Raw genomic sequence first — 23,948 nt, forward strand, 5'->3', positions numbered from 1 at the left:
TATATATATATATATATATATATATATATATATATATATATATTTTTTTTTTTTAAATTGATGACTTGGAGCGAAATATTCCGTGAACAGTAGCTGAAGCTCTTGACCTGTATCTGCATGATTTTATGCATTCTGCTGCTGCCACATGATTGGCTGACTGGATAAATGATTTATTAGGAACAGCTGTAAAATGGACAGTGAATGTATATTCACAGTTATATCCATTCATTCATTTCTTCTTCTTTCATTTATTTATTTATACATCCAGAGTAAGAGTGCCTAGAAGGAGGCTATACTATATGAGCCGTTTCTCTCCTTCCTCTGGCTGCATCTACAACCAAAAATAGCACATCAACTCCACTGCAGAGTGTGTGTGTGTGTGTGTGTGTGTGTGTGTGTGTGTGTGTGTGTGTGTGTGAGCGAGAGAGAGAGAGTGCTGTGGTGCTGCATTGAGATGCAGCAGATCACAATGACACCCATATCAGGCAGGGAGGGGAGGGGGCGACGACAGTCTGAGTATAAATATGCAGTTTTTAAGAAAAAGGCCTCAAAAACTGGCCATTTAAATAATTTCTGAATGAAAAATTACTAGAACCAGTTTCTGTCAAATCTCCCGTATGCATATCTTAATACAGCTGACCCAGTTTAGCAGCACGATGGAATTTGGATGAAACGACGAGATTCAAAATAAAACCACGCTGGAAATATGGACAATATGGATAATTACTCCACCGGGATAAGGCTTCATTATACTGCTGATTTTTAAGCATGTGCAGAAAAATAAGTAGTTAGACTGACCTGGCTTCTTGTAGTTGACATAGATGTAGAGGGATAAGACGATGACGTTGGTCATGAGCGCAGCCCACCAGTTGATGACGAACATGACTACACAGCACAGCACAGCTCCAGCCAGAGACACCCACATGTTGTAGTACTTAAAGCTGGGCCTCCATCCTGCCCAACACATGCACCAGTCAACAATTACACTCAGAAATGCAGCTGGCCTCCTCATAATAAACCATTATAGTGTCATTTTCTGTACAATGTTAGATATACTCATGTCTAGACTGTTCTGAATGTGCCAAGGGATCTCTGAACCTAGCATCCTGTAGAAGTTTTTCTAAATTACAAACCCACCACTCAAATCTAATGAATGATTTAGATTACTTGCTTTGTGCAGCTAACAGAATTATATAACTACTGTAATTGTATCAATGTATAAATACATAACTGTGCACCCATATAACTGTATAACTATATAAAAGCATAACTGTATAACTATATACCTGTATGGTTAGAACTATAAAAAAAAAAAAACAATTATGATTATATAACTGTATGACAGTATAACTGTTACTGTGTAACTAACCATGTAATTGTACTTGTATAATTAACTGCCTAACTATAAATGTACAACTGCATAAGTATATCTGTAAGTAGCTGTATAACTGTACCACTATATAAATGTATAACTGCATGATTATAACTAACTATATAACTGTGCAAATGTATAAATGTATAACTACATCACTGTATAACTATATAACTGTGCAAATGTATAAATGTATAACTACATCACTGTATAACTATATAACTGTGCAAATGTATAACTACATCACTGTATAACTATATAACTGTGCAAATGTATAAATGTATAACTATATCGCTGTATAACTATATAACTGTGCAAATGCATAACTATATCGCTGTATAACTATATAACTGTGCAAATGTATAAATGTATAACTACATCACTGTATAACTATATAACTGTGCAAATGTATAACTACATCACTGTATAACTATATAACTGTGCAAATGTATAAATGTATAACTATATCGCTGTATAACTATATAACTGTGCAAATGTATAAATGTATAACTATATCGCTGTATAACTATATAACTGTGCAAATGTATAACTATATCGCTGTATAACTATATAACTGTGCAAATGTATAACTATATCGCTGTATAACTATATAACTGTGCAAATGTATAACAACATCGCTGTATAACTATATAACTGCAAATGTATAAATGTATAACTATATCGCTGTACAACTATATAACTGTGCAAAATGTATAACTATATCGCTGTATAACTATATAACTGTGCAAATGTATAACAACATCGCTGTATAACTATATAACTGCAAATGTATAAATGTATAACTATATCGCTGTACAACTATATAACTGTGCAAAATGTATAACTATATCGCTGTATAACTATATAACTGTGCAAATGTATAAATGTATAACTATATCGCTGTATATCTATATGACTGTGCAAATGTATAAATGTATAAATGTATGACTGCATAACCATAACTGTAAGAATGTATAAATATAACTGTATAATTAAGTCTAGAACTGTACATATAAATATATACCCAACTGCACAACTATGCATATTTATAACTAACTGTATAACTAAAAATGTACAAATGTAAAACTGCATAACTATAAATAACTAACTGTACAATGTATAAATGTATAACTATAATTACCTGTCTAACTTTTTAAACAATGACTTCATAACTTTTTACAGTTATATAGCCTGCTGTTTCTTGCTAGAGTTTTCACCGTAAGAAAAGAACCTTGCTAGGGTGATGAACATGTTCAGCTGTCTTCCAAAATCACTTAATATAAACTGCTCGTGTGCTTCAGACGGCTTCCATCCTGTACCACTTTCATTTGTCTTCCTCCTCAAATGTTTTTCCTCTCTCACTGAAATGACTGCTGACTAATCAGTAAACACATTCACGCTAAACTTTTTCTTACTTATAGAGGACACAGATTAATTGCTGCGACCTAACACTGCACATGATATACAGTGCTGTGAAAAAGTATTTGATTTCTTCTGTTTTTGTGTATATCTCATACCAAATTGTTTCAGAAATTAAAACAAAATCTACGATAAAACAAAGGCAACCTGAGTAAACACAAAATACAGTTTTTAAATGATAATGTTATTTATTGAAGCAAAAAGTTATCCAATACCAACTGGGCCTGTGTGAAAATGTATTTGCCCCCATAGTTACCAATTCCCAAAATCTATGAAACTGCATTCATAATTTGGTTCTGCTGGACTAGACACAACCAGACCTGATTACTGCAGATCCTCTTCAGTCAAATCAGCACTTAAATAGAACTTTTTCAACAGCATGAAGTTGTTTAAAAGGTCTTACCCAATAACACACTATACCATAATTGAAAGAAATTCAAGAAATGTTGAGGAAGATTTCAATGTTCAATGTTGATTGAAATAGATCAGTCTGGGAAGGGTTACAAAGCTATTTCAAAGGCTCTGGGACTCTAAAGGACCACAGCAAGAGCCAATATCTCCAAATGGAAAAACTCTGCACAGTACTGAACCTTCCCAGAAGTGGTCAACATTCTAAAATTCCTCCAAGAGCACAGCAACTACTCTTCCAGCAAGTCACAAAACAGCCGAGGACAACATTAAAGGACCTACAGGTCTCTCTTGCATCAATAAAGGTCACTGTTCATGACTCCACTATCAGAAAGACTCTGGGCAACAATGGCTTCAATGGAAGAGTAGTGAGGTGAAAACCACTGCTAACCCAGAAGAACATTAAGGCTCGTCTGAATTTTGCCAAAACACACCTTGATGATCCTCAAACCTTTTGGGAGAATGTTCTGTGGTTTGATGAGTCACAAGTGGAACTGGGTCCCGTTACATCTGGAAAAACCAAACACCAAATTCCACAAAAAGAATGACATGCAGTCAATAATGGTGGAAGTGTGATGATGTGGGGAGGCTTTGTTGCTTCAGGGCCTGGGCAACATGCAATAATTGAGGGAAGCATGCTCTCTACCAGAAAATCCTAAAGGAGAATATCTGGTCTTCAGTCTGTAAATTCAAACTCAGACGCAACCGGATTATGCAGCAAGACAATGATCCAAAGCATACGAGTAAGTCCTAGTCCTAGAAGTAAGTGAAAGAGGTGCTAAAGGTGGCACAAAACAGATTTTAAGTTTACAGGGGCAAATCATTTTTGGTGATAGGTGTTGGATAACTTTTTTCTTCTTCAACAAAATAAATAAATAAATAAAAACTGTATTGTGTTTACTCAGGTTGCCTTTGTTTTATACTGTATTTCGTTTGAAGATCTAAAAACTATTTAGTATGAGATATACACATACAGAAGAAATCAGGGACAAATACTTTTTCACAGCACTGTACAGCCATAAAACTGAATAGAATAGAATAGCCAGGCTTAATGATCTCTTGTCCTAAAACACTCCTTTCCTTTCCATCCAGCAGACTGATCCTTATAAGAATAGTTTCAGATGGTATAATATTATATTTCATTACCTGTTCCAACAAATGTCATCAGACAGAGACTGTTTAATGCATCAGTGCCACAATTTGCATAAGCATGAATACAGATTTGGATTAAAATGAGTTAGCATCAGTTAGGATACATGAGAGAGATTGCAATAAATAAATGGGTTTCTTTGACAAGGAGCTAGTACTAGGCTAATGGGATTTTTAGTAAGGTCAAGTAATTACACAGCTGAACTGTTACACAATAATGCTACAAAGGATACATGACATAAAGGGTACATATGGTTGTTAAAAAACAAGAACGGGATGCTGAATGAGAGACAGAGCTACTGTTCTCCAATAAACACTGTATCAAAAAAAAAATGTACCCTTTACGTGCATGAAACTGTGAAGATTAAAACGTCAGAGTCAGAATGAAGATATATACCTGGTGGTCTTCTAGAGCTTTGGTATTGGAGGAAGAACAAACCTCTTTACACAAGGAATAAATGTGTACTTAAAATATGCTTGAAAGACAAATACAACATTCTTGACAACCATTATAGTATGATACTGTGGAAAACCTCATCTACGCTAACATTAATATCAAGGCTACTTAAACTTCCTAGTAAAAATGATCAATATTATTATATAGTCAATGATAAAATACTGTCATTGGGTTGACTTTAGTTTTTTTTGTAAAAAGAATACTATTGAAGTATATAATACTGTACTATTGAAATACATAATGAAGAAAACATATAATGAACATTGCACTCACTGTCATTTTGTCAAGTGCACTTTCTTTTGCTACGTACAATACCTGAAAAGTTTACTTATATAGTACAAAACTGCTAGAGCGTCAATGTAAAGTAAGTGGCCATGGATTTTTAAAATCGGTTCATATTCATGTGTGAACTTTAAAGACCACATAACCCATTTTTTTTTTTTTTTTTCATGAGCTTGCCGTTAAAATACAGTGATGCACTTAAACAACTTGGCACTAGGGAATTATATTACGTACAGTATATTCTTCACTGCACAAAGTTGGACACTAAACTATTAAATGAAAGAAATTGAACTGAATGTGTTTTCCAATATTCACAGGATATTAAACAAGAACAAGAAAATCAATTAACAATGCTAACTGTACTACTGTGAAGAAACCTACTGTATTTTTTTTTCTTTCCAGGGCACGACAAGCTCACGAATGAATTTAACAGGAATTATCAAAACCTGCAAGAAACCTGAGACTTTTACAAAAATGTAATGCCAAACGTTTGTTCGAACATTTTACTTTACTTCATGAATTAAACAATGTATCCAAAAGTAATGGATACCTGAGATCCAAAGCACTTATAGCTCTAATCTAACACAAAAAAAAGTATTATTCACCAGCTATTTCTGACACTACATTGCCCAAATCACACCGATTCAACTGTCTGCTTCATTTTGGGTATAAAAGCATGTTATATTATTTATTTAAATTAATACACACGGTCTACCAGGCTATAGTTTCTATAGTACTGACAAATTTACCAGGACTTGACATTCTAAGTAAAGAAATTTTAACACTTTCTATAAGATGTTTATTTAGAATTGTTGGAAGGAGAGTCCACAGTCGGAAGTAAAACCGCTCCTTTAAGCTTTCTGCCACAGGAAAGTTCGCAGGTTTTTTTTTTTTTTTTTTTTTTTTTTTTTTTTTTTTTGCCTTATTAACTTAAATTAATTAGGCTGGTGAGGGAACGACTGTTTATCATCATGTAAGTGATAACAGGAACTAACTTGTTTTGCAACATTAATCGTATCCATAAATGGATAAAATTCCTAGCATTAAGAAATTCACAATTAAAAACCACTTTAGGACATCATATTATTAGAAAATAATCAAATTAAATTCGGTGAGGTCCAATCATGTTGTATACCTTACATCAAGGGTGTCCAATCTTTTCCAGAAAGGGCTGGTGTGGGTGCAGGTTTCCATTCTAACCTAGCACAAGCCACACCTGAGTCTACTGAAAGCAAAGAGCAACTGATCAAACAGGTGGAACCAGGTGTGGCTCCTGCTTGAATGGAATAAAAACCTGCACCCACACCGGCTCTTTGCAGGTAAGACGGACACCCCTGCCCCCAGAAAAACCCCTCATGTAATCAATAACAGCAAGTTTCACTTGTCTTAACAGAAGATTTTCATTTGTCTTAACAATAAGTTGGTGAAATTTTAAGACAGACACACTTAAGTGTCACTACAATAAAAATAAATAAATAAATAAATAAATAAAAACACTGTGGTTCTTGAGTAACAGTGTGGTTATCACAAACATGCCTTACCGGGAGAGTTCGCCAAAGAGGCGTGGAACACTGAGAAATTGATCAGGGCATAGGAGGCCAGGAAGAAGTTCGAAATGATCGGTGCGATGACGTTCAGCTCAGCTGGAGGGGGGAAAAAAAAAAAAAAAAAAAACACACAACCACACACTTTTAGAAGATATTTAAAAAATATGAGGCTTAAATTGGCAACCTAGTCTTGCAAACCATCTCTGTACCAATAAGGATGAAGGCCAGGGCGATGCCAAACGTGAGGAAGTAGCCACGCAGGGGTTCGTTGTTCTTGCCATAACCTTTCCCAAAACCAGCAATACCAGGGTAAATGTTGTCTTTGCATAAAGCCTGAAGAAACAAGAGCATCAATTTGTGATATAAAAATAAATAAATAAACAAACAAACAAATAAATAAATAAATAAACACTGAGTTATAATCTGGAAGAAAGCTTTTGAGCAAACAGATGAATGACAATTATTTATTCATTTCTTTTGATTATACAGTACCTTGAAATACAAATATTTACTCTTAATAAAGAGGTTCAGATATTAATTTATTTATTGCACAGAGTAATGCAATACCCAGAGACTTTCTGTGAAAGCTAACTGAGCCTTTTCAATAAAAGGTTCAAAAACTTTTAGCTGCTAAAATTTCCATCATGACTTGGATCAAACACAATGCTTGCAAGCAGTGTTGGGCCTGTGCTGTATTGGGTGGCAGCCTAGGAAAATCTTTCACAACTTTGACATTTTCTAATGTGTAAGGTTCTACAGGTTTTCCTGAATGGAAATATGATTCTCGTTTGCATGCATCTCAACCAGAAGTAAAAAGTAATACTTTTACCAGAAATGTTTTTATTGAAGACTTTTGAAGCTAAATGTGGTTTCCTCACACACTGAATGTCCGGCTTTGATCAAGCTGACGTGACGGTTTTTGTGGTATCTGATTTGATTAGGCTTATGTCCATTTCATTACAGCACATAGCTAACCACCGACTTTGATCAAAGCCTGTAACACGGCATCTGCAGGTATCAGCACGTCAAATTTAATACTTTTTAATACCATATTCAAGACATTTCCAAATAAATTTAAGACCTGCACATCACTTCAATCATGCTACACCATACATCAGCTATAATGGATTATGTTCATGCATATACATCCATTTCAGGGTTTAAGTAAACTATAGCAGGGTGAACGTCTATAGAGGTGTATGGGAGACCAGAGCAAATATTGTTGCATTACCATTTGCTCAAAGAGTGAAAGAAGAAAAAAAAATCCAGTATTTCCTTCCCTTGACTTTCCAAGAGAGGAAAAAAAATAAGAGAGATGGATTACGGCAGTCAGAAGAGAAAAAAAGATGTTGAATTTACCATCACTCCCTCGGCAGCTGTATTAGAAACCCCCTCACAGCAGTGTTTACCTGGGTTCTTTTTTGTAATTTAACGCCAGGGTAATGTAACAAGTAGTGTTATAAATATACATATATTTTTGTAAAGAAGAATATATATATATATATTTAAAAAAAAAAAATTTAAAAAAAAAGCTATTTTGTAATATTACTGGATAATACTTAATAATACACTTTTATTTGAGGTACAAATAGTATTATTTGTTCATTGGTTGCATTTTTAAGACCTTTGAAACATGAATTTAAGACATTTTAATGCTAATTAAGGCCTTTAAGAAATTAAGGCTTTTTAAGGACCCATTGACACCCTGCTGACATTCACTGTGTGAGGAAACCCCACTTAGCTTCAAAATACTTCAATAAAAAAACATTTCTGTTTCTGGTAAAAGTATACATGTTTTATTAAACTATATTTTGACAAAAAATATAGCCAAAACACAATGTTTTTGGCCGTTTGCCAGAATTCTAGCCACAGTGACACCAGATGGGTTTACGTAGACCGCCACGTGTTTCCATTCCCAAACTGTAGATTTCTTCTTGAACAGTTCTGATATGGAGTTGCTTCATATTATTAACTGATGACGTAACCTTGTGTCCGCTTCAGGTCACAGGAGCGTGAATTTTATACACTGTCATGTTAAACTCTGACGCTCGGCAGATGCTTCCTGTGCTGATGACAAGTCTGTCAGATTGTGATGCAACACAGTGTTTCCAAAAAGGACACCTACGTCACCGTCTTGCCTCTGATGTGACTTTTGCCGCAGTCTGAATCCTGTCTCTAGCATTTTGCCAACTTTATGTCAACTGTAAGGCAAATTATATTAAGCAGATATCTGACTACTCACCAAATGTACACAAACACCTGAGCTTACCTGAGCAAGAGGATTACTTTTATACACCAAAAACGTTAAGAATGTCATTTCCACGGCACTGTACTTATATAAATAAAGGAAAAAAAAACATTCACAGTATGTATACGTATGTATAGCAGAAGGGAAGTTAGATGCCCACCTGGAACACTTTGGGGGCACTGACCAGAGAGGCCAAGGCAGAGGAGAGGGTTGCAGAGAAAATCCCAGCTGTGATGAGGGGGCTGAAACCTGACACCACACTCATTATCTTTTTTTTGGGGGGGAGGGGGGGGGGGTTTAGTTTCATGTCAATTAAACACTTATACACTAATACTTACACTTATTTCATGTCAATTAAACACACATCCTTTGCACCAATATACTCGGCATACTCTTACCTGAAAGTTATTGTGGAGTCCATACTTACAAATGGACTGAGTTGTGTTAACAGGCTTGCACGAGGAGAAGTCATATTCTAAATTGCACTCGGCACTAGTGCAGTTTTGCCATGAAGTACCGTTGATCTTGTAACCTGTGGCGTCCCTCACGATACAGGCTCCTTTTAAAGAAAAGAAAAAGAAACGTAGCCGAAGATGAGACATTATTTCAAAACGGCATGTATGACGATGGTCACAAAGCAGCTTTACAGAAATCCAGATATAAATTCGTAATGGACAAAGTTATTTCTTTAAAACACACGGAAACAGTACAACGCAAGCTCTCCTCAATGCCATTTACCTGCACTGACAGCAACACCTACGTAGACGATGCCTGTGATAACAATGGCTAAAAGAGTTCCCCTTGGGATTGCCATTTGTGGATCCTAAAAAGAAAGAACAAACATAAATAACGCAAATACTTGGCCAGATCTTGGGCAGCAACTCACCGCAAGACTCACCGCAAGATCTCCTGAGATGTTGGCACCGGCCAGAATGCCAGTAGCTGCGGGGAAGAAGATGGCGAAGACGGAGAAGAAGGTTTCTCCTCGGAAATCCGGTAATAAATTTTCCAGCAGGATGTCCGCTGAAGAGGACGGTAAAGTAACATGAACGTGTGTCAAGAGAAAACCACTGGGATCGTTATTTAGACCTGCATTTGGATAAAAAGGCGGTCGTACAATTATAGCTGAAGAATCCTTGCTCCTTCTTTGATTCAACAGGGATGAACGTGCCAATAAAGTAGTTGAAGATGGCGATGATTAAGATGACCAGCAGGAAGATCTGAGCCTGCGAGTGAAAAAGCATAACGTTAAGTGTTTGTTTTCCAATACGTGAGTTTCTGGGTTACCAAAAATAGAAAAATTCACAATCAAATGCGTCACCTTGGCCTCCCACTCCATGCCTGCCACGGAGATCCCGAGGAGGATGATTACAGTGATGATTCCTACAATTCGGATGTCGTTAATCTGATCGAGCATGATGAGATTAGCAGCCTATGACGAGATTAGTTCAATTAATAACAGATAATAAAAGAAGTCCTTATCTACCCTTTACTACTTTACATTTGTACAGCTAAATATAAACATAACGGTGAAAAGAGTACAGAGGAAAAACAGCAATAATCAACTTCTTACATGAAGAAGCTCAACGACAGTCTCAGCAAAGCCCACGACGTACATAGCCACTGCCACGGCGTTGGCAAAAGCGAAAATGAGGCCAATAGAGCCACCAAACTCAGGGCCTAAACTTCGAGATATCAAATAATATGCCCCTCCTGCAGACAAAGAAAAGAAAGAAAATAAAAGGTCAAATATTTGAAAATGTTTACTCAACACTTTATTGAGTTCTGTCTGTTCTTGGAAAGTTGTGTGAGAAACTATTTCTAAATTATAAACATAATGGCTTAGCACATAGATCAAGATAATTTCCAATAGAAAGACATGGGGAACTTTCTGGAATACCAAAAAAAAAAAAAAAAAAAAAAAAAAAAAAAAAAAAAAAAAAAGATGAGGTTGTGCTGGATTAATAACTACGGCAGTACAACATTGGACACATTATCGTATGGCGTATGATTAACACTTCCCTCAGTCAAACTGTTATTTTGTGGTTATTTTTCTGTAGAAAATATCTCCTCTCTAAGCGCCATCAGCCATCAGGCTGCATAAACCGTGATTAGAGCGACTGTGAAATTTGATTAAGCACCAACTCTGCTATCGTCCTTCAACTTTGCAGAAGGCTTTAACATCTCGCACAGTGAAACGCTCTAGACAAAACACTAACAGTACTGGTGAAGTTTCTGTCCCGACTGGTCCTGTGCATACAAAAACCTGACCTGATGCGTGAACAGACTGTGCAGTAATCTTAGAAAATATAAATATTCACTGCTATGATATGATTACGCTTCCATGCTGAAAGCAAACGTTCAACAAAAACATGTCAGGGAGTGACTGGTATCTGTTTCAGAGTTCTGCAACAGAAGACGTTTGGGTTTGAACACCCCATTGAATTTTCCCACAAACTAATATCCATGTGCTTCCTTTTCCTCCAGGCAAGGCATGGTGAGTGAGCCAGTCACAGGCTGGGGCATGAGGCGAGGGAAATGGTGCAAATAATTATAGGTATGCTGAGTATACAGAAAAACTGGAGCATACTACAGCTTGACAACAGATAGACCAATGGTAGAAGTTGGTCAACTCAATCTTCTGCCAAATCTTGAGGTGATCTGAAGTTCTGGCTAGAACAAATGAAACACTGAGCATTGTGCAGAACAGACATATGCATAAATATACAGATATACAGCTTTCCTTCTTTAAAACCTACACAATGCTGATGGTTTGTCCTCAATTTCATCTCAAGCCCTATTCAGATTGGTCTACGTTAAGGGAGCATTTGCTGAGATTTGGGTCCTCTCTGAATCGGTCGTGTCAGTAATTTTTTACGGATTGCACAAGCAGGCATATGGAAAGATTACGCATCCATCCATCCACCCATCCATCCATCCATTTTCCATACCACTTATCCTATACAGGGTCGTGGGTTGCCTGGAGCCTATCCCAGGGAACCCAGTGCACAATGCGGGGGTTACACCCTGTACTGTGTGCCAATCCATCGCAGGGCACAATCACACATACACTCACACACTTCAGACAAAGTCTTTGGACTGGAGGAGGAAACCCCCGAAGCACAGGAACAACATGCACGCTCCGGCAGGAATCGAACCCGCAACCCCATATGTGCTAACCAATAAGCTGACATGGCGGTAAAGGTTTTGTCGTAACCTCTAAGTTTTTGCGCTTTTTCTATTGTGGACAAGGTACATCAATAAGCACACTTTTGCCAAAACCAAAACGACTCCCAGTTTTGGCCGAATTAAGAACGCACCATAGTAAAATCTACATCGGGGTGTCCAATCTTATCCGGAAAGGGCCGGTGTGGGTGCAGGTTTTCATTCCAACCAAGCAGGAGCCACATCTGATTCCACCTATTTAATCAGTTGATCTTGGCTTTCAGAAGACTCCGGTGTGGCTCTGCTTGGTTGGAATGAAAACCTGCGCTCACACTGGCCCTTTCCGGATAAGATTGGACACCCCTGATCTAGATGATGTGTCAGACTCGAGACACTTCTGAACGTTTTTGGCAAGTTGAGTTCCTAGCACAGATAAAGGCCTCATACATGTTATGGTCATGTTTTAGCACGATGACCATGCATACATTGTGAACACTCCCATCTCTGTGATTTCGACAAAGATCGCTTATTCTGTGCGAATCAGTTAAAATCCTCTGGCAGCACTACTTACCAGACATCCTGTATATCCGGAAACCTTATCCTATAAAAATAGTACATTAGAGGCACCATGCTATGTGTATCTCAGTTATGAATAGGATATGCTGTGGTCAGGTATATCAGAGGTCACTATGCCCTTCTCATGATCTCCCCATTGATCATGCAGCATTGGCCAGCCTCAACCGTGACCAGCTTGCCTCTCATATTTCACCCTGTGCTGCCTGCCCAGTACATTTTCTCCTCCTCTCGAAGCCTAAACACTTCCCCAATTGATAGGCCTCCTTATGAAAATATCCTTATCACATGCCACAAAATAAACGTACACTTTACCCCGGCTTTGTCCGTCATCACAGCGGCATAATTTGGAGCAGTATGACCTGGTGTGCATGATGTATGAAGGACACATCAGCTATAAAGGCAGTGTTTTATTAATACTGTAGATGACCTCAGACACATTGGTGCTTATGCAATATCCTGGAGGACGCGGTGACATGCTGGCTTACAATAGGGTAAGGATAAATTTACTGGATTTCAGGTACGAGAATCACATTTTCTGGGATTACAAAGATGGGGGAGAAGTTTTTTTTTTCTATATTCCTGAAAAATAGGTCACTCTATTGTACAAGATACATCTGCTCAGAAAAACACAATCCATACACGTACGTTGTCTAAATGTACTGGTCACATTAAACGTAGCAGACGTTTTCATTTTACTAAATATTTGTGCTACCTCTAAAAATCCTACTGGTGTAGTTTAACTTCCTATATAAAGCAACATTACTATAACAACTGCTGCTGCAAATTTTTTTAAAAAAATTTAAATTATAAATTAATATTTTAAACATTTTAAATTATATATATATTTTTTATAAATAGTATCCACTAGAGAAGGATAGTGTCTTACAGTCCAGAAAAATAGGAACTATACATCCATCCATCCATTTTCTGGACCGTTTATCCTACACAGGGTCTCGTCTCGGGGAGCCTGGAGCCTATACCAGGTGACACCCTGGACGGGGTGCCAACCCATCGTGAGGCACAACCGCACACTCACTCGCACACCCATTCACACACTATGGATAATGTGGAAATGCCAATCAGCCTACAACACATGTCTTTGGACTCGGGGAGGAAACCGGAGTACCTGGCAGAAACTCCCAAAGCACGGGGAGAACATGCAAACGCCACGCACAAAACGTGGACACGGTAATCGAACCCCCAACCCCAGAGGTGCGAGGCAAACGTTCTAACCACAAGTTTTTTCCTAGGCTGTTTTCACACATTTTTATCCCCATAAAAAAGTCAGCGTACGTTTTTCATGAAACCCTGCAGGGGGAAAAAGTGATCCTGCCAGCATGAGCTCTCATAGCAGAGCAATGAAAAAGTTTTCAGAAAAGTACACAGCCTGCACGAATCAGGTCTCACCTCTACTCTACACAGTAACCCAATACATTGTGTGCACAATAAAACACAAAGATCTGCCAGGATATCATCCTTGAGCACGATCCACTACAGTATAAGAACACAAGGGAGCTCAACACTGAGCCATCACTCAAAAGCACTGAGCAGCGTGACTTTTATAGAGCCTTACTGAGGGGAAATTAGATGACCTTGACCATGTCTATATGTCTCGTGTAGTGCAAGATTTTATAGTATAGAGATTTATAGAGAAAGTGAAACGTCATCCTGCTGCTCGCGCTCCAGCTCTGCGTGTCATGTCAAACGTGGTGTGATACTGCAACGTGAGCTTAGATACCTCCTCGCACAAAACCGTTGGTCGCTATAGCTGAGGTGGAGCAGCCCGTGATGGAGGTAACGACGGTCGCCATGGCGATGATGACACAGGAGCACACTGAAGGAGGGGGGGGAAAAAAAAATCATCTAACAGTCATACTAGTATCTTAAAGCATGGAGGAAAAAGTCCTTTCAAAGAACGTTCAGGAATTTTAAAAGGATCTGCCAGGAGTCATCAATTGGAAACTAATTTAACACATTTTTCATACTACATCTAGTGTGTACAACATTTATGTCTATCAACCACAAATCGTGATAAATATCTTCAGGGGAAAAGGAAAAAAAAACAAAAACAGTCTGAACGTTTTTCATTCCTGCTCTTATGAGCGGCGCTTCAAACACTCGTCACACTTGTGCAGCTTCCAATGATTCACGCCTTTCGGAGCTGCTGAGTCAGCACTTGGAATGATTTCTGGAAAATGGCTGGGTGTTTGACATTTAGCTGTAGGTGCCATCTTGCAGCAACATTTAGCGTGGGAATGCTGAACGGAGACAGGGTGATGGAAGGCCATGGAGGTTGTGTGAATTAAGACACTAATTCACATGGGCTGCACGGAGACAGCGAAACCTACCAATTCCAGCCTGGCCCACGATCCATGTCATGCGGATGAAGAGCATCACACCCCAAATGTTCAACATGCAGCGGACCTGCGCAGAGGAAGGATGGCGGTTAGGTTTTAATGCAGACAACCAAGCAAAGCCCTTCCCCCCCAAACCTGAAAACGTGAAAATTTACACTCCACAATGATGTGTTGCGTTTGGAATGGAATGATGTCTGATGTCAGATATGACTTGAACACTGTCTGATGCACCAAATACTTTAAACCGTGTCTTGATCTCTTTTTTTTTTTTTTTTCGCCTCCATTGCCTTGATCTGGTATCTGGTTTTTGTGTTCGAGTGAGTACTGTGGGTGGAAATGAGGATGATGTTATTAACAAGAGGAAGCATGGTCTGCACATGTCAAAATAAAAAAAAGTGACAAAACCCAGAGATTACTCTTGCACTTAACAAGTCGAGCGTTAGCTGAAAGCATACTCTGCTTACACTCTCTTGCTCTCTTTTTTTCCGCTCCTTTGTGATTTGGTTTGCTTTAGTTACACTGTGCCCATAATTAACCAAACCAAAAAGCAAAAAAAAAAAAAAAAAAAAAAAAAAAAAAAAAAAAAAAAGTGCCTGAGGGGCATGTGGGGCTGAAAATGCACTCATAAAACATTTTTTATTCATTGGTCAGAAATACAGGAATGGAAAAAGTATAAACAAACCTTTGCCAAGTGCACATAAACATATAGATTACAAAATTATACAAATAACTCATTTAAACATGTTTTGTGTATCACATGTTCATTCGCTCTCTTTTTTTGCTGATCCAAATATCCAGAACACGTGGCATTTCTGCAGCACTACAGCTAAATAATAATAATAATAATAATAATAATAATAAAAAAATGCTGTATGCAACCCAAAATACACAGCATGGTACAGAAGTTCTCTTTCTGCAGTTGGGACGATTCAGGGTCGAGTCTTGCTCAGATGGCCACAGACCAACTGTTTTGGTCCGCACCGGAACGTACCGGACTAAACGTTGAATATACAGTATGTAGAGTCTCCCAATAGCACTACCTTGCTGAAAGATTAGCAAGTCTGAAATGACAATAACACAAACTTCTAGCATCAGCTCTAGGCAAGATGGAACAAGTGGGACTAATGAGCAGTGTAATTCCCACCAGGGCCCGAAAATCCTCAATGGAGCCTGACTCGCACTCATTCAGATCTCCTGTTTTGAAACGAGCAAGAGTTAGAGCTTTGCAAGGCTCGACATCACGGATACTTTTATCATCTAGAGAGTGAAATATACCGATAAAACTACAAAACACAGCTCACACATAAGTGGACAGGGTTGGGGGGGCTCTGGAGTTTTTCTTTTTTCCAGCTCTGCTATTCCTTTCTCTTTTCACAGACACTCTTGGAAGCTAAATTGATATAGAGACATTTACCAGCACGCCTTTGACCCATCCAAACTTCACAACCCCTTTGGGTTCGGCTGCCTCTTTGGCTGCAGCCTCTTCAGCAGGAGTCAGCTCATCTCCGTTGGCAAATCCGTCCTCAAATGGCTCCTGTAATGAGAGGGGAGGTTCCGTAATTAACAACATGGCGTGAAATATGAAATTACAACAACATTAGTAACGGAGGTGACATGGGTAGCATGATGAATTCAAGGTAGTAAAGGTGGTATGCTCAAGCAGAGTGTTGGTGTGCATTAGGACTGGAACCTGCGAGACCCGACCAAAAAAGTTGCAGGAAAGAAAAGGCCACGTTTATTACCGTGAGGGTGGATGTGGTGCTCGTGCTGCGCTGAGTGACGCGTTTACTGTTTATTCATCTTCATGAACTGCTTTATCCTTCTCAGGGTCACAGTGGTTTAAATTACTAATTTGTTTATATTGTGACAAATCGCATCAAGTAAGGTCATGAGAAAAAAAAAAAAAAAAAAAAAAAAATCACATTCAGATACAAACAATAACAACCGTCCTCATTGGCCAAATGAGTGAGTAAAATTAACATTAATAATAAAAATGATTCAAATGAACATTATATCACAGCAGACAGAACCTTACTCATATACAACGTATTTTCCAGATCAGATTAAGACTACTCTTAGACTAAAAGGTCTTTTAAAATGGTGGAACCCCACTGACACAGGAATTCAGCTCACACCAAAATCAGGCTTAGTGTGTGTTTAAATATGGCCCTTAATAAAAGCACTGCTGTCAAACTAATTCTCAAAATAACTCCGAAATTCTTCTCATTCTCTCACAGCTTCCTCAGTCTCGTTCAGTCCTTCCACCCATTGCAACTTCCGTCCTTCTTTCTTTGTCAGAGTCAAACACACACACACACACACACACACACACACACAGGCAAGGTTATCTGTCCATGGATCTGCAGAAGGTCAAACACAGGAAGGATCCCTCCTGTGTAGGGACAATGCTCTGACGTCGGCAGCTGAGCTGCCAGTCCCTCTGGGAGCACGACTGTATGTAAGTGATGATGGTCCTGTACGCCTCATAAAACTGTCTCATGGCAACCATACAGAAGGTATGCCTCTTTTGCAATCATACCCTGTAAAATTGAGTTTGTCTCGCCGTCTCGTATAAACCTTGGACAACAAGCCAAAACAAGGAGCGCTTAAACACAACAAGGCTTCTCGTGCGATAGGCGCTGACTTACAAGGCCCACCAACGCACACAGCTACTTTCAACAAGCAAGCAATCGGAACGGAAATTCGTCATTACATCGTTTCCACGAATGGCAGGTCCATTTTAGTCCATTCAGCAATTTGTGTCAAGTCAATATTTTTACATTTGCATAAGAAAAAGACGTGGATGGAAACATCACTACTGATTAGTGCCACAGTAGCCTTGAGGATGTATTGGCATTTGTTGCCATGGTTCAATACCCTTGTGTGGCGTAAAGGACAAACTAGAGTGCAACATAAGCACTGGTCCAAAAGTATACGATCAAAAGAGCAGCTCTTTTCCGTCCACACGGATTCATTTAAAGGAAGTTGGCAAGCCAACTGGCAGGAATTCTCATCAGACTCCCAGACCACCATTACAGTGATGACACGTGCTATTTATTGCAGATATGGATTGACCTTGGTAAAGATATGCACTTATTGGGTTTGGCTGTTAGCTGGGTGTTGAGAAAGCCTTGTTATTCTAGACATTTTGATGGTCTCTTCAGTGATTTTATGATATAAATCGGGGATACAGTAGTTCTTATCTATATGCAGGATGCGACAATTCCCAAAAACCTCAGACATCAATACGAAAAAACAAAAAAAAAACAAAGCACCAGATCATCTCTTGGTAACTCTTCTTTGCTTGGAGGTTCATGTTTCACTTTTCCATCCAAATCTGTCCATTTTTATTTCTTGTCGAGGAATTTAGATCCTGCCCAAGCTGCTGCACAGATCACTGCATGCGAGATTAACTGGCGGCACAAACAGGACATCAATTTTTATTTTCTAATATCGATCTCACACCGAACATGTTCAATCCAACTGACCTTACATGACCAAAAAGATCAACCTGACTTTTACTTTTCGTTCATCAAACTGCTCTTTTCATTTTATGTCCTGCAAATCAAACGTATTCATCTTTTGCGATTAATCTCAAAAGGTCAGTGTTCGCATTTGGGAAAAAGCAGCAGGACAAAACACAGCTAGCGGATCTATACAAACACATCCGATCTGGGTTTAGGTAGACAAAACAGCTAGAAAACCTTCACTTCCAAGTCCTAGGGACTGATTATCTGGGTGAAAAATGATAAAATGATAGTGTTCCTAGCCTTAAAATGCTGGTCCAAGTTCATTGAACCAATCGAGAACTGAGGTCATGTGTTCTGGTCTTGGCTACAAATCAGAATTAGAAACGTGATTCACTGCAAGATCTCATGACTTTGACCGTGGCATTGTTGTTGGTGCCAGATTGGCTGGTTTCAGTATTTCAGAAGATGCTCATCTCCTGGGATTTTCACTCTCTCACACACACACACACCACAGACCTTTAAGGGAATAACAAAAAAAGAGAGCTCCAGAGAGCAGGAGTTCTGTGGGAAGAAACAACTCATTAACAAAAGATGTCAGAGGAGACTGGTCAGACTGGTTTGAACTGACAGGAAGGCTACGCTAACTCAAATAACCGCTCTCTACGACCGTTGTGAGCAGAAAAGCATCTCAGAACGAACAATACATTGAAATAAACGTTACGACAGATAGACTACAACAGCAGGTTCCACTTCTGTCAGGAATCATACAGGAACCTGAGGCTGCTATGGGCACAGGTTCATCAAACCTGGACAGCTGAAGATTGAATAAAGACCAGGTGATGGTTTTCCAGTGTTCATCTGTCCAGTTCAGGTGAGCCTGTGCTGATATCCAGTGTCAATTGTGTGCGGTGTATGTAAAGTACATACGAAATGCAGCAGCAGAGCAATGATTTTTTGGAGATTTCTGTAATCAAATAATCACCAGAGAAGTTGTGGAAACAAAAGCCGTATGAATTATAAAAACACACACGGCGTCTTTGGCATGTGCTCCAGCTTGTGGCTGGGGCACTGGGGTGCATCGTCGCTTAAGCCATCTGTCTACATGCGCTCTGTACCTGCATGCATAACATCATTAACAGCCCTGCCAAGCTCCCCTTACACCAGGGACACCAGGCTATTAAGGAGGGAGGGAAGCAGGAAGAAAGAGCTGCTTTGTTATGGTTTTGGAGCTCGTCAACATCACGCCGTGGCACCAGGTGAGGAAGGGAAAGCAGTAGTTTAGAGCATGGGTATAAGACTTGGTAAGATCTGAAGGTGAAACGTTGACAACTTAAGGTTGCAACCGACTACAAAATGTCTAGTTAAAATAAGCAGACTGGGGATTTGGTCGTCTTCCAGGGATGAAGTAGCAGTTAATTAGAGAAGGCTAGACATCTCACATTGGGAATAGAATTTACGTATGCGCAGAAAAAAGTGGGATAAAACCCCAAAACAAAACAAACAAACAAACAAATAAAAAAAACCCAGCACAAGCACGCCTTTGTGAATGCTTGGACCTCTTCCGCAATACCTGGCCCACGCTAGAGCATATTCACACTGATGTTCATGCTGCCGTACAAAGTTAGTCCTAATTTAAACCGGGTCTTAAACTAGTATCATTCCGATTTTTATTCCCCGTAAACCTTGTAGTGTAAGTGGTGATGCCTGGAGTATAATGAAGGACAAAAACATGTAATATACAGTATGCGCACTATATCTGGGGTCCTTCATATTTTCCGCATCAGTAAAGACTGTATAAATCTCAGTAACGGCTGGGTGTGATATTAGATGCGAGGGGTATGACTAAAATCTAGCAACAGCTCAACAATAAAACTAGTAGGGCTGAGCAGTGCATTAAATCACGAGGTCTCACTGATTGCATAATAAGAATGTGGGGCAAACGAAACACACACGCACCCCTAAGGCAGTTAAGCAGCTTCATTCATGATTTCTAATTGTTCCATTTGGCATGTTTTCACATATCCAGTAAGGCAAACAGGAAAGCGGTTTTAATTCAAACCAAAAAAAAAACAAAAAACACTACTAAACCTGTCATTTTGTGTCATTTCTACTTCACACAATGAGTGCTTAGTTTATCTACTTTTAGACTTCTTACATCCCTGTACTGTGCATGCGTAAACACGTAAGAAGCTTTGGCCTGCTTCACTCCCGTCAGACGTTTGTTTCAAAGTGAATCTGAAGGTTGTACAGAGCGACAAATCTTTAACAGAGCCATCAGACAGGATAGCAGGCACGACAACTGCAGTGCAACATGGCCCACCGTCTTGCTTGTTTTTAGTTGACTGCGTCACAGGACTAAGAATACGCCGTCGTTTTTTAATGGCTTCCTCGGTCCACACTACAAGGCCAAAGCAGCGTTTTCAAATTCGTCCACTTCATTTTCGAAAAGCTCCGTTTTCACTAGACAAAAAAAACAAAAACAAAAAACAACGCGGTTTCAGTGTGGACTGAAGTCCAAAACGTACAGATAAAGCTGTGTTTTCGTTTTTATCCGGATTAAACGTGGACGTAGACTTTATACAGAGGTCTTTTTATCTTTCTAAGGCAGGAAGTTTATCCCCGCAGGCTCATTTACTGTATACCAGCCGTCGTCTTGTAGCACAGTCCAGACATACGCCTAAAACGTACCTTCCTTCTCTGTCCATTTTAGTGGTTCTTGGAGTGAGAGAATGGTCCAAATCTCACCACGGTGGAACAGATTTATTATACTCTACAAATACACCATAGTGTAAATCACAGCGTTTACACATTTTTCACACGTTACACAACTCCAGTCCAGCATATTCTACCAGCAACCGCCACCACAGCCAGGCATTTCAGCGATCACGCCAAGTGCTAACAAGCATAAGCACAAGCGGTACTCGGACTCGCACATACTATAGCGGAGACGAAACAAAGCCTGAGGACTGAAACGGAACAGATTCACGGTGGTGAACACAAGGTGTTCAGCAGGACAACTGATCTGCACTCCTTCCATTACGCACTGCCTTACAAACATAATGAACGGTGCATCCTGTTCTAAATGAATGCTGTGAATTATCGATGAGCACAGAACATACAAGTCAAGCTGCAACCATGCCTGTGTTCGCTCTCATATTATACACCTCGTTTGTCTCGTCGCGTAACGAGTAGTAGCTGGAATAGATCAAATAAATAAATAAATAAATGAAACACTTCATCTTAAATGGAATTAACATGCTTACACTGACCACTGAAACATGCTCCAAGGAAGACAAAATAAAATAATCTGGCTCTGTAAACAGCACAACTCTGTAAGGCTGAGCAACATGACAATATAATACAATCGATATTGTGATCTTTTCTGAGATTTTTTTTTTTTTTAATTACAAAATTAGTTTTTGTTTTGCCATTTTTCTGTAAGTTGTATATACTATAACCGATATACTATGATATATAATGAGTATCGCAATGTGCTATTTTTGTCATATGCAGATATGACAAAAACAAATCTAGCTGTTTTAACCACATTTGCAAACTATGTTAAATGTCAAATCATATTGAATATGCACAAGCAGACCATAAAAGCATAGGCTACAAATGAAGAGGATGCAAAGCAGCAGGCAGAGATGCCACAGGAAATACGCATAAGGTTATCTGACGCATCTTGTGAAAGCGATAGAAATGATGAATAAACGAAAACTCTGGTTTCAACACTGCAACAGACGAAGAAAAAAAACAAAACAAAAAAAAAAAAAAAAAGCACACGCACACCACCACCATGCATCGGTTGACATCTATATAGCTAAATATAAGTAAGCTTTTGGCGTATAGCGGTCTCACTATTTAGCAATAACTTGCCAATAATTATACTGTATGGACATACTGACTGCATCTGAATATCCCTACTACACAGTAGGGAGGGAGAAAAATAAAATAAAATAAAAATAGATGAGAAATTCCCAGATGACCTACTGCTTCTGCTGAGGTTCTGCAGATGCAGAATTTGGGACTATAAACCAGCTCAGAAGAGGGTAAATCTTTATTCTAGTCATTATTGTACATGTCCTTTTTTCATCATCATTTGCTTATTCTTTTGAATCGATGAAGTTACGGAAACAAAAGCGCCATTGTCTGATATCCATCTCATTATTTAGCAAGACTTTGACAATCGGTACGTTTACATGGACAACAATAATCCGAGATTAACCCGATCGAGACGACACTCTGATTGAGAAACTAGCATGTAAACAGCGATTATTGATGACCGTAATCCGACTAAAGTCAGACTCGAAGTAAACACAAATGGAATTAAGAGGTGTGGAGTGTTCCTGTTTTAGTCGCATTATTAAAGTGCGTTACAGACATGTACACACCTTAATCACACTATTAACGTCGTGTGGGTGTTTTCACCGCATTTTGCGACAAGACACGTACACACACAGCAGTGCTCAACCGTCTGATGGCAAGAGAGAATGGCTGCGGCCGAAACCACGTACTTACCTGCTACAGTATTTAGTCTGTGAAATACATATATTTAAGCGTGGCTTCAAGCGGTCGTCTATTTGCACGTATAGCATGACAAATAATTAACTGCGTCTGACGCTGTGGTAAAACTAAAAATACGGTACCATATCCAAGATCAACTGTATGTTGATGCGTGAAATTCTGGAGGGAACGTCGGACGGCGTGGCGTGGGGACGTAACGATGTGTGCCGTTAATCGATCTATTTTCTATAAAGTGTAAAACAGGAATATGAAAGGGATATTCTAAAAGCAGACTCATGTAAACACCTTAATCACAATATTGTCTTATTCAGAATAAGGTCAATAATTAGATTACTGCTGTCCATGTAAACGTAGTCATTGATTATTGTACACAGACGTACTATTTGGGACTTTTATTATCCTAAACATCAGCTCTGAAAAGTGAAAGATTTTTATTCTAGTGTTTATGTTTTTCAGGTCCACCTTCAGTCAGTAGTAAAAACTCAAACTATGTTCTTGCTCTCTGATGATCATGTTCTTTTTTGCCTTAAACTACTTGTAGGTTTGCACTTGCCAGGTTTGTTAAGGTTATTAGACTGTTGACTTTTCGCAAAATACTGATTAGAATTTATTTCCGTCTACTACAGTCTACGCACGAATTTATCTTCAAAGTTGTTTAAATAACACTGTGGCCTACAAATCCCTCACAAAACATGGAATGCTTACTGTTACCAATTACCTTTAAAAGCAGTTTACTTACTACTTGGTTCATTTAAGGTCGTAAAAAAAGTCAAACTGCCATCACACACACCACATTACAGCTGTATTCGGTGCACGCTTCGGTCGGTTTTCATTGAGAGGTGATATAAAGGAACCAAAACAGCAACCGTTTGGGCTTTTAATATACGAGAATAAAATGTGATATCTGTCCTTAACAGACAGAATGCTAACCTTCCATATTGTTTTTAGCAAAATGCTAAAAGCATGAGACT

General features: G+C 38.8%; 1 protein-coding gene across 5 annotated transcripts in view; it reads right to left on the reverse strand.

Annotated features, from left to right (window-relative positions):
* Positions 1-23,948, reverse strand: part of slc12a2 (solute carrier family 12 member 2) — a 73,715-nt gene that overhangs the window by 26,647 nt on the left and 23,120 nt on the right. For all 5 annotated transcript variants that reach the window (XM_017489451.3, XM_017489449.3, XM_017489452.3 and 2 more), the window contains exons 2-14: positions 16,395-16,514; positions 14,972-15,047; positions 14,362-14,457; positions 10,456-10,595; positions 10,204-10,314; positions 10,000-10,108; positions 9,781-9,905; positions 9,621-9,705; positions 9,281-9,441; positions 9,043-9,150; positions 6,844-6,967; positions 6,629-6,730; positions 799-954 (exon numbers count right to left, since the gene is read on the reverse strand). In XM_017489451.3, coding sequence (XP_017344940.1) covers positions 799-954; positions 6,629-6,730; positions 6,844-6,967; positions 9,043-9,150; positions 9,281-9,441; positions 9,621-9,705; positions 9,781-9,905; positions 10,000-10,108; positions 10,204-10,314; positions 10,456-10,595; positions 14,362-14,457; positions 14,972-15,047; positions 16,395-16,514 — 1,513 coding nt within the window. The remainder of the gene's footprint in view (positions 1-798; positions 955-6,628; positions 6,731-6,843; positions 6,968-9,042; positions 9,151-9,280; positions 9,442-9,620; positions 9,706-9,780; positions 9,906-9,999; positions 10,109-10,203; positions 10,315-10,455; positions 10,596-14,361; positions 14,458-14,971; positions 15,048-16,394; positions 16,515-23,948) is intronic.

This window comes from Ictalurus punctatus, chromosome 16, assembly GCF_001660625.3.
Source record: "Ictalurus punctatus breed USDA103 chromosome 16, Coco_2.0, whole genome shotgun sequence".
Classification (NCBI taxonomy): domain Eukaryota; kingdom Metazoa; phylum Chordata; class Actinopteri; order Siluriformes; family Ictaluridae; genus Ictalurus; species Ictalurus punctatus.